Source organism: Theropithecus gelada, chromosome 6 (assembly GCF_003255815.1).
Source record: "Theropithecus gelada isolate Dixy chromosome 6, Tgel_1.0, whole genome shotgun sequence".
In the NCBI taxonomy this organism is placed as follows: domain Eukaryota; kingdom Metazoa; phylum Chordata; class Mammalia; order Primates; family Cercopithecidae; genus Theropithecus; species Theropithecus gelada.
In genome coordinates this window covers 176,054,052-176,070,701 of record NC_037673.1, presented here as the reverse complement: position 1 = coordinate 176,070,701, position 16,650 = coordinate 176,054,052, and the positions used below count along the sequence as shown (strand labels likewise).

At 49.5% G+C, this 16,650-nt stretch overlaps 1 protein-coding gene across 3 annotated transcripts in view; it reads left to right on the top strand.

The window, feature by feature from the left end:
- The first annotated feature begins 406 nt into the window (after positions 1–406).
- The window catches only part of MRNIP (MRN complex interacting protein), a 20,074-nt gene continuing 3,830 nt past the window's right edge, over positions 407–16,650 (top strand). For 2 of the 3 annotated variants that reach the window (XM_025388053.1, XM_025388050.1), the window contains exons 1-6: positions 407–556; positions 5,624–5,683; positions 10,035–10,123; positions 13,253–13,328; positions 15,351–15,508; positions 16,406–16,493. In XM_025388053.1, coding sequence (XP_025243838.1) covers positions 491–556; positions 5,624–5,683; positions 10,035–10,123; positions 13,253–13,328; positions 15,351–15,508; positions 16,406–16,493 — 537 coding nt within the window. In that variant the 5' untranslated portion in view covers positions 407–490. The remainder of the gene's footprint in view (positions 557–5,623; positions 5,684–10,034; positions 10,124–13,252; positions 13,329–15,350; positions 15,509–16,405; positions 16,494–16,650) is intronic. The other variant, XM_025388052.1, reaches the window with a different exon arrangement.

Sequence of the window (16,650 nt, the reverse complement as noted above, 5' to 3'; positions counted from 1 at the left end):
CTCGGACTCCTCCCCGAGCTCCGGTTCAAAGGCTAACTGTGCGCTGCTGCCCCAAAGCACGGCAGCGCAGGCCGGGCAGGGCGGCCCCTCGCTCCGCTCCGCGTGGTGCAACAGGCCAAAGAACTCGTCCGCCGAGGCCCTGCCGTATCAACTCCAGTCTCCCCAAGGCCGGAAGCCGCTGCCTTAGGAAGATGCGGGCGCTGCCCTGGTCAGACGGCAAGTCTGCGACCCGGCATCCCGCACCCACCGGGACCCAGGACTCCTTCGACGTCGGAGGGGCCCAGACGACCAGCGAGAGGCGCGGTAGGCTAGAGGGACCCCAGTGCGCAGGGGCGGGCCGCGGCGGCCGCAGCGAAGAGTATACGCGCATGCGAGGCGGCGTAGGGGACTAGAGCGCCGCGAGCGCGTACGCGGGGCGGGGCGGGGCGGAGCGCGGCGGGACAAATGCGGAGCGCGCGCGCTTGGCTCGCTGGCTACTGCACAGGCAAGGATGGCGCCGCCTCAGCCTTGTCGGGTCCTGCGCTGCTGCAGCTGCCGCCTCTTCCAGGCGCACCAGGTCTGGCGGGTGCCGGCCCCCTCCTTCTCCTCCGGCGCGGGGACAGTGGACGGGAAATGGCGGGGCCGTGGGTGCTGTCTCGAATGGCTCCGGGATGCACCTGGGCCCGAAGGAGTGCAGGGACCGCTGAGGGCGGGTCTCATTGGGGTCGCCCCCGCATAACGTCGTTCTGGGCTTTTTGTTTGGTTCGTGCACAAACCAGAGGTAGTGGTTTCTGCAGAGGTGGCCTCTCGTGAATTGTAGCAGGTCGTGGGAGAACCCGGTTGAGGATAGCGTCCTTTACGCAGAGCCTACCCCACGAGGTGGCCCTGTCTCCGTTTCAGTGAGAGGGGAGGACGGTTCTTGGAGCCCGGGCGCGCCGCGGCGGCGTCCCTGCTCCACTCCCGGGCGCCCTCTCCGTCGCCCCGCGCCTCTGCCGCCGTCCTTTTCCCCGGGGCCAGGGACTTGATACGCTTGTTCGCCGATGCGTGAACCACGGGCCCCCGAGTCTTAAAGACAGTTAATCTGTGTTTCTAGAACATACTTGCCTCCCTGACTTTCAGCGTGCGAGATAGAGGATGCCACTTAACCTTTGCCGGATCGCACCTGTCTCCCTGCTTGATATCACTTAACACCGCAGTCAGCGTATCCGCCTCTGATAGTCCCTCCCTCCTTATTATTGCTAATCTACTCTGCCCTGAGAAAGAATAGCGTCAGACTTCTTTAAGACGTATGTTAAAAAGTCAGCAAGATGCTGAGTATGTGTCTGTAACCTTGCATTTAATGCTAAGCGTTTGTAAGGGCCATTTTAAGGGCTCAGAAAGTTTTTACTTGTTTTCTTCCAGGAGCTGGGTCCTAAGAGTTGCAAATGGAGATCATTTGTTTTTTTAAATTATTACACGTCTAATGTTTCATGCTTTTTTAAAAAACAAATTTTCCATTTATTTTTATTTCCTTTTTTTGTTTTTGAGACGGAGTCTCATGTCTCACTCTGTCACCAGGCTGGAGTGCAGTGGCGCGATCTCGGTTCACTGCAACCTCCGCCTCCCAGGTTCAAACGATTCTTCTGCCTGAGCCTCCTGAATAGCTTGGACTATAGGCGGCCGCCACCAAGCCCAGTTAATTTTTGTGTTTTTAGTAGAGACGGGGTTTCACCATGTTGGCCAGGAAGGTCTCCGTCTCTTGACCTTGTGATCCACCCGCCTCAGCCTCCCAGAGTACTGGCATTGCAGACGTGAGCCACCACGCCCGGCCTCTATTTCCTTGTTTGTTTCCCTGTTTCACTCTTCCATATTCACCAGTGTTATTTATTTATTTATTTATTTATTTATTTTGAGACAAGGTCTCCATTTATCGCCCAGATTGGAGTGCAGTGGTAACAATCACAGCTCGCTGCAACCTGCACCTCCCAGGCTCAGCTAATCCACCTCAGCCTCTCACGTTGCTGGTACTATAGGTGCGGGCCACCATCCCCAGCTAATTTTTATATTTTTTGTAGAAATGGGGTTTTCGGCCGTGTTGCCCAGGCTGGGGCAAGTGTTCTGCCGGCCTTGGCTCCCAAAGTGCCGGGATTACAGGTGTGAGCCAGCGCCCCTGACCCTTATGGTCATTTTCAACCCTATGAAATGTGAGTTGCCTGGCCCCCGTGACTCACGCCCCTAATCCCAGCACTTTGGGAAGCCCACTAGGGCAGATCACTTGAGCTCAGAAGTTCCAGACCAGCCTGGGCAACGCAGCGAGACCTTGTCTCTACTAAAATTCAAAATAAAATAGCCAGATGCGGTGGCGTGCATCTCTAGTCCTAGCTACTCAGGGGCGCTGAGGCGAGAGAATCGCTTCAGACCAGGAGGCAGAGGTTGCAGTGAGCCGCGTTCACACCACTGGACTCCAGCCTGGGCAACAGAGCCAGACCCTGTCTCAAAAACAAAGAAAAATTACTTGAAACCGAAGAGGATGTTGACCATTTTAATTGCAAGTCAGCTGGGTGCTACTTTAACACGTTTAACTTCAACAACCTTTGACTTAGGCGTCATTCCCATCTTACACGAGAATTCCAGAATCCACAGAAATCAAGTGGTTTCTCCATCTAGTAAGTGTCAGAACCATACTATCTCAGCAGTTCGCAGAGTTCATCCCTTCACCAGGTACTGTGAGTCCTAAACTTTTAAAAATGCTTTTCTCGGCCGGGCGCGGTGGCTCACACCTGTAATCCCAGCACTTTGGGAGGCCAAGGTGGGCAGATCACGAGGTCAGGAGTTAGAGAGCAACCTGGGCAACATGGTGAAACCCCGTCTCTACTAAAAAGACAAAAAATATAGGGCATGGTGGTGCGCACCTGTAATCCCAGCTACTTGGGAGGCTGAGACAGGAGAATCACTTGCATCCAGGAGGCAGAGGTTGCAGAGAGCCGAGATGATGCAACAACACTCCAGCCCGGGTGACAGAGCAACACTCTGTCTCAAAAAAAAAAAAAAAAAAAAATGCTTACTTGCTTACATACTCATAGAAAATTCAGTTTTATTGGTGTTTTTTGTTTTTTTTTTTGTTTTTTTTTTTTTTGAGACGGAGTCTTACTCTGTCGCCCAGGCTGGAGTGCAGTGGCCGGATCTCAGCTCACTGCAAGCTCCGCCTCCCGGGTTCACGCCATTCTCCTGCCTCAGCCTCCGGAGTAGCTGGGACCACAGGCGCCCGCCACCTCGCCCGGCTAGTTTTTTGTATTTTTTTAGTAGAGACGGGGTTTCACTGTGTTAGCCAGGATGGTCTCGATCTCCTGACCTCGTGATCCGCCCATCTCGGCCTCCCAAAGTGCTGGGATTACAGGCGTGAGCCACCGCGCCCGGCCTTTATTGGTGTTTTAAGGTAGAAGCTGAGAAGTAAAATTGCTAAGTCATTGCCTGCTTCCATTTTTGGTAGGTGCTCATTGTCCTCCTGAGAATCCTTTTGGATACTTCCCCCAAAAACCTCATGATTTTGTGCTAGGATCATATTAATCGTATTAATGTTAACGAATCAACCTAGACATCTTTGTGATGTTAAGCATGATCTATTACATTTCTTCAAGTAACCTTGGTATCCCTTGGTAACATTTTATTTGTTGCTGTTATAAATGGACTCTATCCATTATGTGTTCTAACTAGATGTCTGTTCATATAAAACCTACATTAACTTTTGAAGGTATCTTAATTTTGTACCTAACCACCATATTAGATTGTCTGGTTTTAGCGGCTTTTCATTTCATTTTGTTGGTTTTCGGATAAAAAATTATATCAGGTAGCACCTGGGCATGGTGGCTCACACCTTTCATCTCAGTGCTTTGTGAGGCCGAGGTGGGTGGGTCACTTGAGGTCAGGAGTTTGAGACCAGCCTGACCAACATGATGAAACCCTGTCTCTGCTAAAACTACAAAATTAGCCGGGTGTGGTGGCACATACCTGTAATCCCAGCTACTTGGGAGACTGAGGCAGGAGAATCGCTTGAACCTGGAAGGCGGAGGTTACAGTGAGCCAAGATCTCACCACTGTAATCCAGCCTGGGCAACAGAGTGAGACTGTGTCTCAAAAAAAAAAATTATATCGGGTATTATAATTATATCGATACGTAATGATAGAGTTTTGCCCTCCTTTCCAATTTTTATACCTCTTAACAACTTTCTTCTAATTCCATTGGCTAGTACATCCAGAAAACAATGGTAAATAATAGTGGGCAACCCTTCCAGGTGGAGCGCTGGTAGAGACTGCAGCATCAGAGCTGGGTTTAAGGCATTTTACCATGTTAAGAGAGAACACATCAAGTCAGGTTTAACAAGAACTGAAATGTTATGGAAGTTTTTTTAGACCCAGGTTTAACAAGAATTGAAAATAAATACGGAATTTTTTTTTAGAGTTTCCACTTGGGTTTTTCAGAGTTTCTTTGTTTGTTTGGGTTTAGTTTTGAGAGGCAGGCTCTTGCTCTGCTACCCAGGCTGGCCTCAAACTCCTGGGCTCAAGTAGTCCTGGCCTGCCTGGTCGCTGAGACGACAGGCTCAAGCCACTGCACCCAGCCCAACTTGATTGTGTTTCATATACATAGCCAGTTTTCCCAGCACCAACCCAGACTTGTTAAACAGTCTGTTCTTTCCTCACTCTTAAAGTCCACCTTTATGATTATGATATGCTAAATTTTTACACGTGTTGGTTTGTTTCTGGACTCTTTCCATCCATTTTTAAAATTATTTGGGGCCAGGGCCAGGCACGGTGGCTCTCGCCTGTAATCCCAGCACTTTGGGAGGCCAAGGCAGGTGGATCACGAGGTCAGGAGATGGAGACCATCCTGGCTAACACGGTGAAACCCTGTCTCTACTAAAAATACAAAAAATTAGCCGGGCATGGAGGTGGGCACCTGTAGTCCCAGCTACATGGGAGGCTGAGGCAGGAGAATGGCGTGAACCTGGGAGGTGGAGCTTGCAGTGAGCCGAGATCGCGCCACTGCACTCCGGCCTGGGCGACGGAGTGAGACTCCGTCTCAAAAAAAAAAAAAATTATTTCGGGCCAGGCATGCTCCGCCTGTAATCCCAGCACTGTGGGAGGCCAAGGCAGGTGGATCACTTGAGGTCAAGAGTTTGAGACCAGCCTGGTCAACATGGTGAAACCCCATCTCTACTAAAATGCAAAAATTAGCTGGGCCTGGTGGTGCGCACCTGTAATCCCAGCTACTTGGGATTGAAAAAAAGAAATTTCAGATCCCATTCCATTTTGCTGTTTGTTTGTTTGTTTATTTGAGATGGAATCTCACTCTGTCACACAGGCTGGAGTGCAGTGGTGCAGTCTTGTCTCATGGCAGCCTCCACCTCCTGGGTTCAAGCGATTCTCCTGCCTCAGCCTCCTGAGTAGCTGGGATTACAGGTGCACGCCACCGCGCCTGGCTAATTTTTGTATTTTTAGTAGAGACGGGGTTCAGCATGTTGGTCAAGCTGGTCTCGACCGCCTGACCTAGTGATCTGCCCGTCTTGGCCTCCCAAAGGGAGATTACAGGTGTGAGCCACTAGGCCCAGCCCAATTCCATTTTGTTTTAAATAATTATCTGAGTTGTATTTCTGAAATTTCATTGCAGGTAAAAAAGAGTGTCAAGTGGACATGCAAAGCCTGTGGAGAGAAGCAGTCCTTTTTGCGGGTGAGTCTACAAAACAGAAAGCAGGTGGGGCGCAGGCCTGCAGTGAGCCCTTCCAGGGAGTCCCAGAATGCCACAGCTGGGATCATCCTCTCTCACACAAAGTTCCCAGACACGGAGCTGCTGCTTCCGAGCTTCCTGTTCCTTCAGGAAGTGAAATGGATGGAGTGGTGTCTGGAAAGGTACTGCCATTTGATTCTTCATTCAGCAAGTATTTCTTGAGTACCTTCTGTGTGCCAAGCGTGAGGGAAACAGTGGAAAGTAAGCCCATTGTCATTCTTGCCCTCACAGATGCACTTGTGTGGAAGGGGAAGAGAAACTAATGCACACACGCATCTACATAATTTAAAACTCGGCTGAGCACAAGGAAAGGAAAGCACCAGGGACTGTGAGAAGATGACGGAGGAATCAGGGCAGCTGGGGAAGGGCAGAGGCTGTTGGTGGAGGTGGGGGTGTGGGAGAGTGGGCTCAGGAAGTGCAGGCAGGCAGGGGCAGGCTGTAAATGCTCTTATCCAGCTGTTTGCATCTGGCATTGAGCACATCTTTTCAGTCCATCCACATTCCCCCTCCTGAACTCTGAAGACCCCAAACTGTCCTGCATCCTTTGCCTTACTGAACTTGCTCTTTTCCTGCTCCAGCCCCAGTGCCGCCTCTCCCTTCATCTCTCATCTTTCCTCTTCTCCTACAGCCATGTGCTTTCTTTCTGACCTGAAACCTAAATTTGCTCCCTCTTGGGCCTTTGTGCTCACTGTGGAGTTCCCCTCCCTCTTCTCAGAATCCTATGGAAGTTATATGGTCGTGTTTATGTGCAGATTGTCCATCTAAGACTTTAGTTCCGTGAGAACAGAGGCTTTTTCTTTACTGGTGTATCCTCAGCACCTAGCACAGTGCTCGGTGTTTGTTGAGTGAGTGAGTAACGGGTCCAACCTTGTTGGGCATTTAGGTTGATTTCCCTTTTGATTGTTACGCACAACTCTACGGTGAAGCTTTTTACAAAAACCTCTTTATCCACGTGACCGGCTGTTTACTGTTTATTTAGGACATAGTCCTAGAAGTTAAATTGCTGTTTTTTTTGGGGGGGGGGGTTATTTTTTGAGATGGAGCCTCACTCTATCACCCAGGCTGGAGTGTAATGGTACGATCTTGGCTCACCGCAACCTTCGCCTCCCAGGTTCAAGCGATTCTCCTGCCTCAGCCTCCTGAGTATCTGGGACTACAGGTGCGTGCCACCTCGCCCAGCTAATTTGTTTTTTGAATGTTTAGTAGAGATGGGGTCTCACCATGTTGGCCAGGCTGGTCTCAAACTCCGGACCTCAAGTGATCCACCTGCCGTTGATGAGTGCCTTCACCTGATACTTTTTTTTATTTTTTTTGAGACAGAGTCTCCCTCTGTCACCCAGGCTGGAGGGCAGTGGCGCGAACTCAGCTCACTGCAAGCTCCACCTCCCGGGTTCATGCCATTCTCCTGCCTCAGCCTCCCGAGTAGCTGGGACTACAGGTGCCGCCACCTCGCCCGGCTAATTTTTTTGTATTTTTTAGTAGAGGCGGGGTTTCACCATGTTAGCCAGGATGGTCTCGATCTCCTGACCCTATGATCCACCCGCCTTGGCCTCCCAAAGGGCCGGGATTACAGGCGTGAACCACCGGCGCCCAGCTGATTTTTTTTTTTTTAAAGGGAAAAAAAAAAAAACCACTTCAGAATGGGTTCAGCAAAGTTAAAAACAAGAAAAAGTGCTGGCAAGGTAATGAGCTCTCTTAGGGAATCCAAGTGGCAGAACTTCATCCCTGATGCCTTGAAAAACTAGCCCCAAGAATTGAAAAGCTGCCAACAAGCCAGGCATCAGCTTTTCCTCCCATCACCCAACAAGCCAGGCCTCAGCTTTTCCTCCCCATCACCCAACAAGCAAGCCAGGCCTCAGCTTTTCCTCCCCATCACCCAGCTTCTCCCTGTATCTTTGTTCTATTTTCTCCTCTCCTTCCCTTTCTGTTTCTCCCCAGACTGTTCAGTCACATTCTCTGCTCCAAGTCCACAGAATCTCATTCCAAGCCGACTGGAAGAGCTGAGTCCCAGTTATAAATTCCTAGGAGAAGCAATCTGGTTGGCCCAGGCTGATTCGGATGTCCACCTCTGGTCCAGTCAACTGGGATTGGGTCTCAGTAGAGAGGGGCTGGCTTACCAGGTAGGCAGACACCCCACATAGTGAGCATGGCTTGTTTGAGATGTATTTCTGTATTCTCCTTGAGGAAGGCTTTTTATCCCCTCGGTGCTTCTGTGCTGTGTGTGGTATATGGTGTATGGCTGACTAGGCCACAGTAACAAACACACCAAAATTGTGGTGGCTTAATGCAATAGACGTTTCTCTTGCTCTCGTAACAGTCCTGGGAAGACGATAAGGTCAGCAGGCCGCTGCCCTTGATGTGGTTGCTCGGGGCTCCAAGTTCCTGCCATCTTGGGCTTCTTTTATTCCCTGAGGCTCATCTGTAGCTGCTTCTAGCCACTGAGAAAGGCAAGTGCGTGGAGGAGCTGCTGGAGGCTTTGAGGGCCAGGCTGGGAAACAAGTGACACTGCCATGGAAAGAGGCTGGTTTCGTGGCCACCCCGACTACATGCACACTGGGAAATGAAGTCTAGTTTTGTGCCCACATCGGGAAGAATGCGCTTCAGTATCCAGCCAGCAGTCCCTGCCCTATGGAAGAGCACACCACTTCTGGTTATGCCAGCCTGGTCTTTTTCAGCTTTGCCATTTCCCCCCTCCAGCTGCTCTCCTCCGTTCTCACTTGAATGTGCTCCAAACAGGGCTGCACTCCCCACCTGTCCATTACAATTGCTTGTGTCGGAGTCGGCAGTGGTCTCCATGCTGCTAAAAACAATGGTTGGTTCTCAGTTCTCACGTGACACACTGCTGCCAGGCACTGGGAGTCCACCAGAGTTCTTTGCTCACGGGACATCAAGAATGCTCCTGCCAGCGGGGTGTTGAGGAAGAGTGGACACATACAGTGTGTGCGTCTGATCGCAGATGTGCGCCATTGTCCCAGCAGACTTCACTTACAAAACACAAGTTCAAAGACCAGATTGTTAAGAATTTCAGGCCGGGCGCGGTGGCTCAAGCCTGTAATCCCAGCACTTTGGGAGGCCGAGACGGGCGGATCACGAGGTCAGGAGATCGAGACCATCCTGGCTGACACGGTGAAACCCCGTCTCTACTAAAAAATACAAAAAACTAGCCGGGCGAAGTGGCGGGCGCCTGTGGTCCCAGCTACTCGGGAGGCTGAGGCAGGAGAATGGCGTGAACCCGGGAGGCGGAGCTTGCAGTGAGCCGAGATCCGGCCACCGCACTCCAGCCTGGGCGACAGAGCCAGACTCAGTCTCAAAAAAAAAAAAAAAAAAAAAGAATTTCAAGAAGGTGACAGCAGAGCAGATCTCATACCTGTAAAGCTGATTCTGCCTGTAGTAGAACCCATACTCTCAAGTTTCATTTCTTACCATCTTCTCCTTAGACCACTCAGCTCCAGCCATGCTGGCCTCTTCACTGTTCCTCCAAAATTCCAGGCTCAGGGTCTTCACACTCATTTTCATGTCATTGCTTCTGCTGGAATGTTCTTCCCCTAGACAGCCATGCGGCTTGCTCCTTCGTATCTTCCTGTTTGTGCTCAAACCTTACCTTCTTAGAGATCCATTCCTTGACCACTTCGAACACCTTGTGTAAAGCGGTATGCTCTTACGTAAGGCCTCTTTCCTGGCCTTGTCTTTCTCAGGAGCACGTATTAGCGTCTGATACGTTACATGCCTCACTGTTTCTTTCGTGTCTCTTCTCACTTGAATGTGAGTTCCATGGTGACAGGGAGTCTTGTCCGTTCCTGTGTCGTCTGCCCCTAGATGAGGCCTGGCACATTAGTTGGTACTCAGTAAATACTTGTTGGATGAATTTGTGACTGCTAAGTGGAAAAAATGTATTTTGTATTCCTCTGATTATCAGTGAAGGTAAATAGCATTTCATATATTTTTTGGCAGTATGTTATACAATGTGGCAATATGTGTTACTTCTCTTATAACCTTTTTATTCATGTTCACTAACCATTTTGTGTAGGGCTTTGGGTTGAGTTGGCTTCAATAGGTAGAGTTCAGGGTGCTTGCGGGATAGCCACATAGATCTAAAGTATTAGTTCCAGAGACGGTTGGTTTGTAAATGATTCTAGAGACAGCAGTCAGTCATTAGGATTCCTCCATGCTGCTTTAGGGGTCTTTGGGCCTTGCAGAATACAGCTTTGTCCTCCCCGAGGTGTATCTCAAATGAATCTGTTTCTCAACATTCTGCCAACACTTTTTAAATATAATATATGTTTTGGTTTCTCAGGCTTATGGTGAAGGCTCTGGTGCTGACTGTAGACACCATGTCCAAAAATTAAATCTACTACAGGGACAGGTTTCAGAGCTGCCACTCAGGTACAATTGTGTGAGAAGAGTGTGGTTGTCTTGCCCTGTTTTCGTCTTGACTGGGTAATAGAAGTACACAGTGGAGAAGTCCCTTAGACTCCCATGTCTCACAATACAGCAGCGAAACACGCCGAGCAGTTCTCCCACTGAAAATAACTCAAAACGCCAGCTGTTTTACATGCACGGATGAGCTGACTAGAAAGAAAGTAACTCTCGGCCGGGAGCGGTGGCTCATGCTTGTAGTCTCAGCACTTTGGGAGGCCAAGGCGGGCCGATCACGAGGTCAGGAGTGCGAGACCAGCCTGGCCAGCATGGTGAAACCCCGACTATACTAAAAATACAAAAAAAGTAGCCGGGCATGGTGGCATGCGCCTGTAATCCCAGCTACTCAGGAGGCTGAGGTAGGAGAATCACTTGACCCCAGGCGATGGAGGTTGCACCACTGCACTCCAGCCTGGATGACAGAATGAGACTATCTCAAAAAAAAAAAAAAAAGTTAAGTCACTCTCAAGAGGTCAAAAATGAAGGAGAAGCTGGTCCGATGGTAGTGGGTTATCAGAACTTAATAACATTAGTGTCACTAAAGTTGATTTACAACTTGCATTGCTAAATTTAACTGGCTTTTAAAAAAAAAAAGCAGAAGCCAGAATCCAGAGAGGAAGCACCTGAGCTGCTAGGGTGGTTGAAGCCGGGTGCTCTGGAGCCTCCAGTTAGATGGCTGGGAGGGGTGCAGGAGACCCTCAGAAGACAAAACCTACGGCCCGGTCAGTGTGGGAAGACCAGTGGGACACCTCCTAACAAAACCAAGCCCCTGGAGGACTGCACCCTCCGTGTACAAATGAACTAGATCCCCTCTGCAGCGAGCAGCCTGCCTGTATTGACCTTGGCAATGGCTGAAGAGGGGGAAATAGCTCTAAGATTTTGGAAATAAAAGGAAGTTGTTGCATGGTTTTTCATCCTTTTACATACCCTGTGTGAAAAGCCTCAAGCGGAAAATTTATCTTCTAATTGTCCCAGCGAGCAGAGGTGAATGCAGCTCCTCTCTGCAGCAGTATATCTTCAATTGCCGGGCCTTAAAGAATTCCCACAGAAAAAGTTCCAAGTAACATGTACTCAGGAGTTGAAAATCATTTAACATTCAAGGAAATATGTCACCAGGGGCAAAAGATAGCAGAACAACAGTCCGAAGAGTCAGACCCATAAAGACTTCAGAATACATGATATTGCATGTTTAATATACTTAATAAAATAAAAGAAGTGGGTGATAAGATGAGGGACTTCAAAAAATAGGTGTATTTGAGAGCTTGTTTGGAGGTTCTAGCAGGGGGGTGCAGCTACTCATATACCCTGGACCGAAGACTGCTCCTCCTCTATTGGAGGTGGTGGTCCTCTTCAGCCAAGTGCACAGCTTCAGGAGGGACGCACGTGGAGCGGTGAGGGAGGACGGGGACACCAGCCAGATGAGCTAACCAACCTTGGTGACTGATGGGGTGACAGATATTGCAGCCAGATCGCCCTCATCCAAAAAAAGGTGTATTTGAAAAAGAACCGAAAAGAGGCCAGGTGCAGTGGCTCACACCTGTAATCCCAGCACTTTGCGAGGCCAAAGCAGGCGGATTATTTGAGGTCAGGAGTTCAAGACCCAGCCTGGCCAACATGGTGAAACTCCGCCTCTACTAAAAATACAAAAGTTAATTGGGTGTGGTGGCACGTGCCTGTAATCTCAGCTACTCTGGAGGCCGAGGCATAAGAATCGCTTGAGCCTGGGAGGTGGAGGTTGCAATGAGCCAGCCTCCACCTCCCAGGCTCAAGTGAGGCCTGCAACAGAGTAAGACTCTGTCTTAAAAAAAAAAAAAAAAAAAGAGTTTGCAGAACTTAAAAGTATAATCACTAAAATTAAAAATCCAGTTTAGGCCGGGCATAGTGGCTCATACCTGTAATCCTGGTACTTTGGGAGGCCAAGGCAGGCAGATCACTTGAGGTCAGGAGTTCATGACCAGCCTGGCCAACATAGTGAAACCCCATCTCTACTAAAAATACAAAAATTAGCTGGAAATCACTTGAACCCAGGAGGCAGAGGTTGTGGTGAGCCAAGATTGCGCCACTGCACACCAGCCTGGGTGACAGAGTAAGACTCCATCTCAAAAAAAAAAAAAAGAAATTAAAAATTCAGTGGACACGTTAAACAGATTAAATGCAGCTAAGAGAGAATTAGTGAAATGGAAGATAAATCTAAAAAATTATTCACAGTGCAACACAGAAAAATGGAAAAGTAGAAAATATAAGGGAAAGTTGAGGGACATGGAGGTTACAGAGGAGAGTTCTAGCAAAAGATAATTAAGAGAATGGAGCAAAAGCAATAACTGAAGAGATAAGAGCAGCTTTTTCCAGAATCAAAGACATAACATTTTTAGATTAAGGAAACGCAGTAAATACCAAACTGGATAAAACCATTATTTTATTTGCAAATAGCATGATTGTGTATGTAGGAAATTCTAATGAATCTACAAAAAAGCTACTAGAACTAATAATTTAGCAAGATCACAAGGATACAAGGTCAACATACAAAATTAAATTGTATTTCTATATATATATGCAGTGGGCAATTGGAAAAATGATTTTTAAAATCAAATAACAGCTGGATGCATACTTCACGCTTGTAATCCCAGCACTTGGGGAGGTTGAGGTGGGTAGATCACTTGAGCCTAGGAGTTTGAGACTAGCCTGGGCAAGATGGCAAAACCCTCTCTACAAAAAAAAGGAAAAAAAAAAAATTTAGCCAGGCGTGGTAGTGGGTGCCTGTGGTCCCAGATACTCAGGAGGCTGAGGTGGGAGGATCACCTGAGCCCAGGGAGGTTGAAGCTGCAACTTATCTCCATTGTCATGTGATTCCATGTTCTAGCAATCTTGGCTCACTGCAACCTCCGCCTCCTGGGTTCAAACGATTATCCTGCCTCAGCCTCCCAAGTAGCTGGGATTATAGATATGCACCACCATGTTGGCCAGACTTGTCTCAAACTCCTGACCTCAGGTGATCCACCTGCCTCAGCCTCCCAAAGTGCTGGGATTACAGGAGTGAGCCGCTGTGCCCAGCCCCTGGTCATTTTTCAAAGGGCATATGTATGGTCTTCCCTGAAGGTCTCTAGAAGAAACTGTCAGTGCTGGTGAAGAAGAAAACGTGGGCCACCAGCAGGCTGGGAATGTGAAGCAGCAGGTAAGCCTCAGGCCCACCTGCCCCAGGCTGGCTCTGTGTCAGGGAAGGGATGAATGCACAGATGTATCCAGTAGTCATTCGTAGAGCAAATGTGTGTTGATGCCACCCTACAGGCAGTTGACTTAAAGCTGCAGGGAACACAAAAATAAATAAACCTGTACCTTTTCGAAGGATGGAGATAGCCACGTGTACCAATCATTACAGTACCCTGCAAAGGACTCTCGTGTCTGCTTGGAGAACTCCTTCTGAATATAGCTCAAATATCACCTTACTGCTTCCACTTTGCTCCCACAGCACTCTGGGCATACCTCTGAGAGGGAGAGAATAATGGGATAAAACACCTGGGTTTCCTTCTTTCCTTGTTCCAGACTGCAAGCTGTTTTGTTTTGTTTTGTTTGAAACAAGGTCTCACTGTGTCGCCCAGGCTGGAATGCAGGGAGCGATCATGGCTCCCTGCAGCCTTGACTTCCTGGACTTAAGTAATCCTCCCACCTCAGGCTCCTTAGTAACTGGGACTACAAGTGTGCCCTGCCACACCCAGCTAATTTTGTTTCTGTTTTGTAGAGGCAGGGTCTCCCTGTGTTGCCTAGGCTGGTCTCGAACTCCTGGGCTCAAGCCATCTTCCCGCCTCGGCTCCCAAAGTACTGGGAGTACAGGCATGAACCAATGCACCTGGCCAGATTCACACTTTGTTATAAGCAGAGGAAGATGCTCTTCTGATACCTGTGTCTGTGCTTCCAATTTGGTCCATTTACAGACTTAATTTTATATCATTCTCATCAGAAATACTTTTTTGCATCCTAGTTTTCAGTTGTATCATTCTTCTCTGTTGCGGTATAGTTTTCAGTGATTTTCATTTCTCACTTATTTTTGAGACAGGGTGTCCCTCTGTCGCCCAGGCTGGAGTGCAGAGGCATGATCACTGCTCACTGGAGTCCCAACATCTCAGAAAAACCAAGTATTTACAGAATGTAGTAGATGTACTAGTATTGGTTCCTTTATTACATGTTATTTAGGTTGTTTCCCCACTTCTGCTTGCCTCCCTTCCTCCCTCCCTCCCTCCCTCCCTTCTTTCCTCTCCTTTCCTTCTTTCGACAGAGTCTCGGCCTGTCCCCCAGCTGAAGTGCAGTGGCGTGATCTCGGCTCACTGCAACCTCTGCCTCCTGGGTTCAAGCAACTCTCCTTCCTCAGCCTCCCAAGCAGCTGGGATTACAGACGCACACCACCACACCCAGCTAATGTTTGTATTTTTAGTAGAGATGGGGTTTCACCATGTTGCCCAGGCTAGTCTTTAACTCCTGAGCTCAGGTGACGAGCCCGCCTCAGCCTCCTGAAGTGCTAGGATTACAGGTGTGAGCCACGGCGCCTGGCCATGCTTCCACACTTCTGTTCTTTTTTTTTTTTCTTTTGAGACGGAGTCCCAGGCTGGAGTATAATGACACAATCTCGGCTCACTGCAAGCTCCGCCTCCCGGGTTCACGCCATTCTCCTGCTTCAGCCTCCCGAGTAGCTGGGACTCCAGGCGCCCGCCACCACGCCCGGTTAGTTTTTTGTATTTTTTTTTTTAGTAGAGATGGGTTTTCACTGTGTTAGCCAGGATGGTCTTGATCTCCTGACCTCGTGATCCACCCGCCTCGGCCTCCCAAAGTGCTGGGATTACAGGCGTGAGCCACTGCACCTGGCCACTTCTGTTCTTATAAATAAAATTTGCTACTTTTTGTAACACTGGGACTGGCACCTCTGCCTTCTCTCTTTGTGTGGAATCACTGGGCCAGGGAGCATAGATATTCATGAAATTCTTGGTGGGCCGTGCCCTGCTGCCTTCCCAAGGCCTGTACCAGTGAGCACTGTCCTGCCAGCATCACAGGGTATTGGTGTCCATCACCTTCCAGCCACTGCCTTCCCTAGCGTGGAGCTGGACGTGACCCCTGAGACCCTCAGGCACAAGAGTTGGGCTAGGGGTTTTTGATAAAACTGCCTGCTTTCCAGTACTGAGAATCAACTATTTTCCCATTCTGATAGGAAAAATCGCAGCCCTCGGAGAGTCGCTGGCTGAAGTATCTAGAAAGGGACTCCCAAGAACTGGAGCTGGAAGGAAGAGGAGTGTGTTTCAGCAAACAGCCTTCATCCAAAACGGAGGAGCCAGGCCCCCGCCTCAGCCAAGACCTGCCTAGAAAAAGGTGCCAAGTGCGACTCCGGTCCAGCCCTGGCCCAGAGCCTATGCTGCCTCCAGCAGTGGGGCACCAGTGAGCCACTGTGAGCATCAGCCAAGCGGGGGAAGCCTAGGTGGCAAGTGGCAATGGGCAGCTGCTGCCACTGCTGGTGCAGAGGCAAAGGCTGGGCAGGACACCAGTATGCATACCCTTTATGATGCCCACTTAATTCTGAACATCTCAGACTATACTGACCTCAGGGAAGTGGCCAGAGTAGCTGACAGGCCTGAGAGCTTTTAGCACAGAGAAGCAGAGACCTCAGACTTGAAGGAAGGTTTCTTCTGCTTCAGGCATTTCAGTGAGTTTTTTGGAGAGACTGCTTTAGGCTAAGGATCTAGGGTGGCTCTTAGAGGGCAGGTGCTTTCAGGAGGTAGATTCTGCTTTCAAACCAGAACATTCCTCTGGGCACAATGGCTCACACCTGTAATCCCAGCACTTTGGGAGGCTGAGGCAGGAGGATCATTTGACACCAGTCCGGGCAACATAGGGAGACCCTATCTGTACAACAAAGTTTTTAAACAAATTCATGGGGCATGGTGGTGCATGCCTGTGGTCTCAGCTACTTGGGAGGCTGAGGCAGGAGGATCACCGGAGCCCAGGAGGTCAAGGCTGCATTGAGCCATTGCACTCCAGCCTGGGTGCCAGTGAGACCCTGCGTAAAAGAAAAACACAACTTTCTAGCAACTAGAAGCTGTGAAGCGGGGAGTGGGGCCTGCGCGGTGACTGGGCAGCCTGAGCAGCTGCCTGGGAAGCTATAGGGATGAGCAGGCAGCCACCCGAGCTTGTGGGCCATGTGATCGTGGAGTCAGGCTTGGGGTGCCACTGGAGAGTAGCACGGGACCACTGACAGTACTGTCCTGACAGGAAGTGGAGCCAGAGCACCGTCCAGCCTCCGTGCAGCCTTGGCATCCAGGACTCGGGTGGCTCTGAGGTCGCCTGGGAACCCCAGAAGGTCAGTGACAGAGAACAGTTTCTCTGTGGTCCCAGTGACCACTGAGTATGTGTGGGATAATTTTGTCTTTTGTCACAGGTGACAAAGTATAAGATTCCTAACCGCGGAAAGCCCATCTCACCACCTGGGTTTCTTGTCTTTTCTGTGTGAAGCCAAC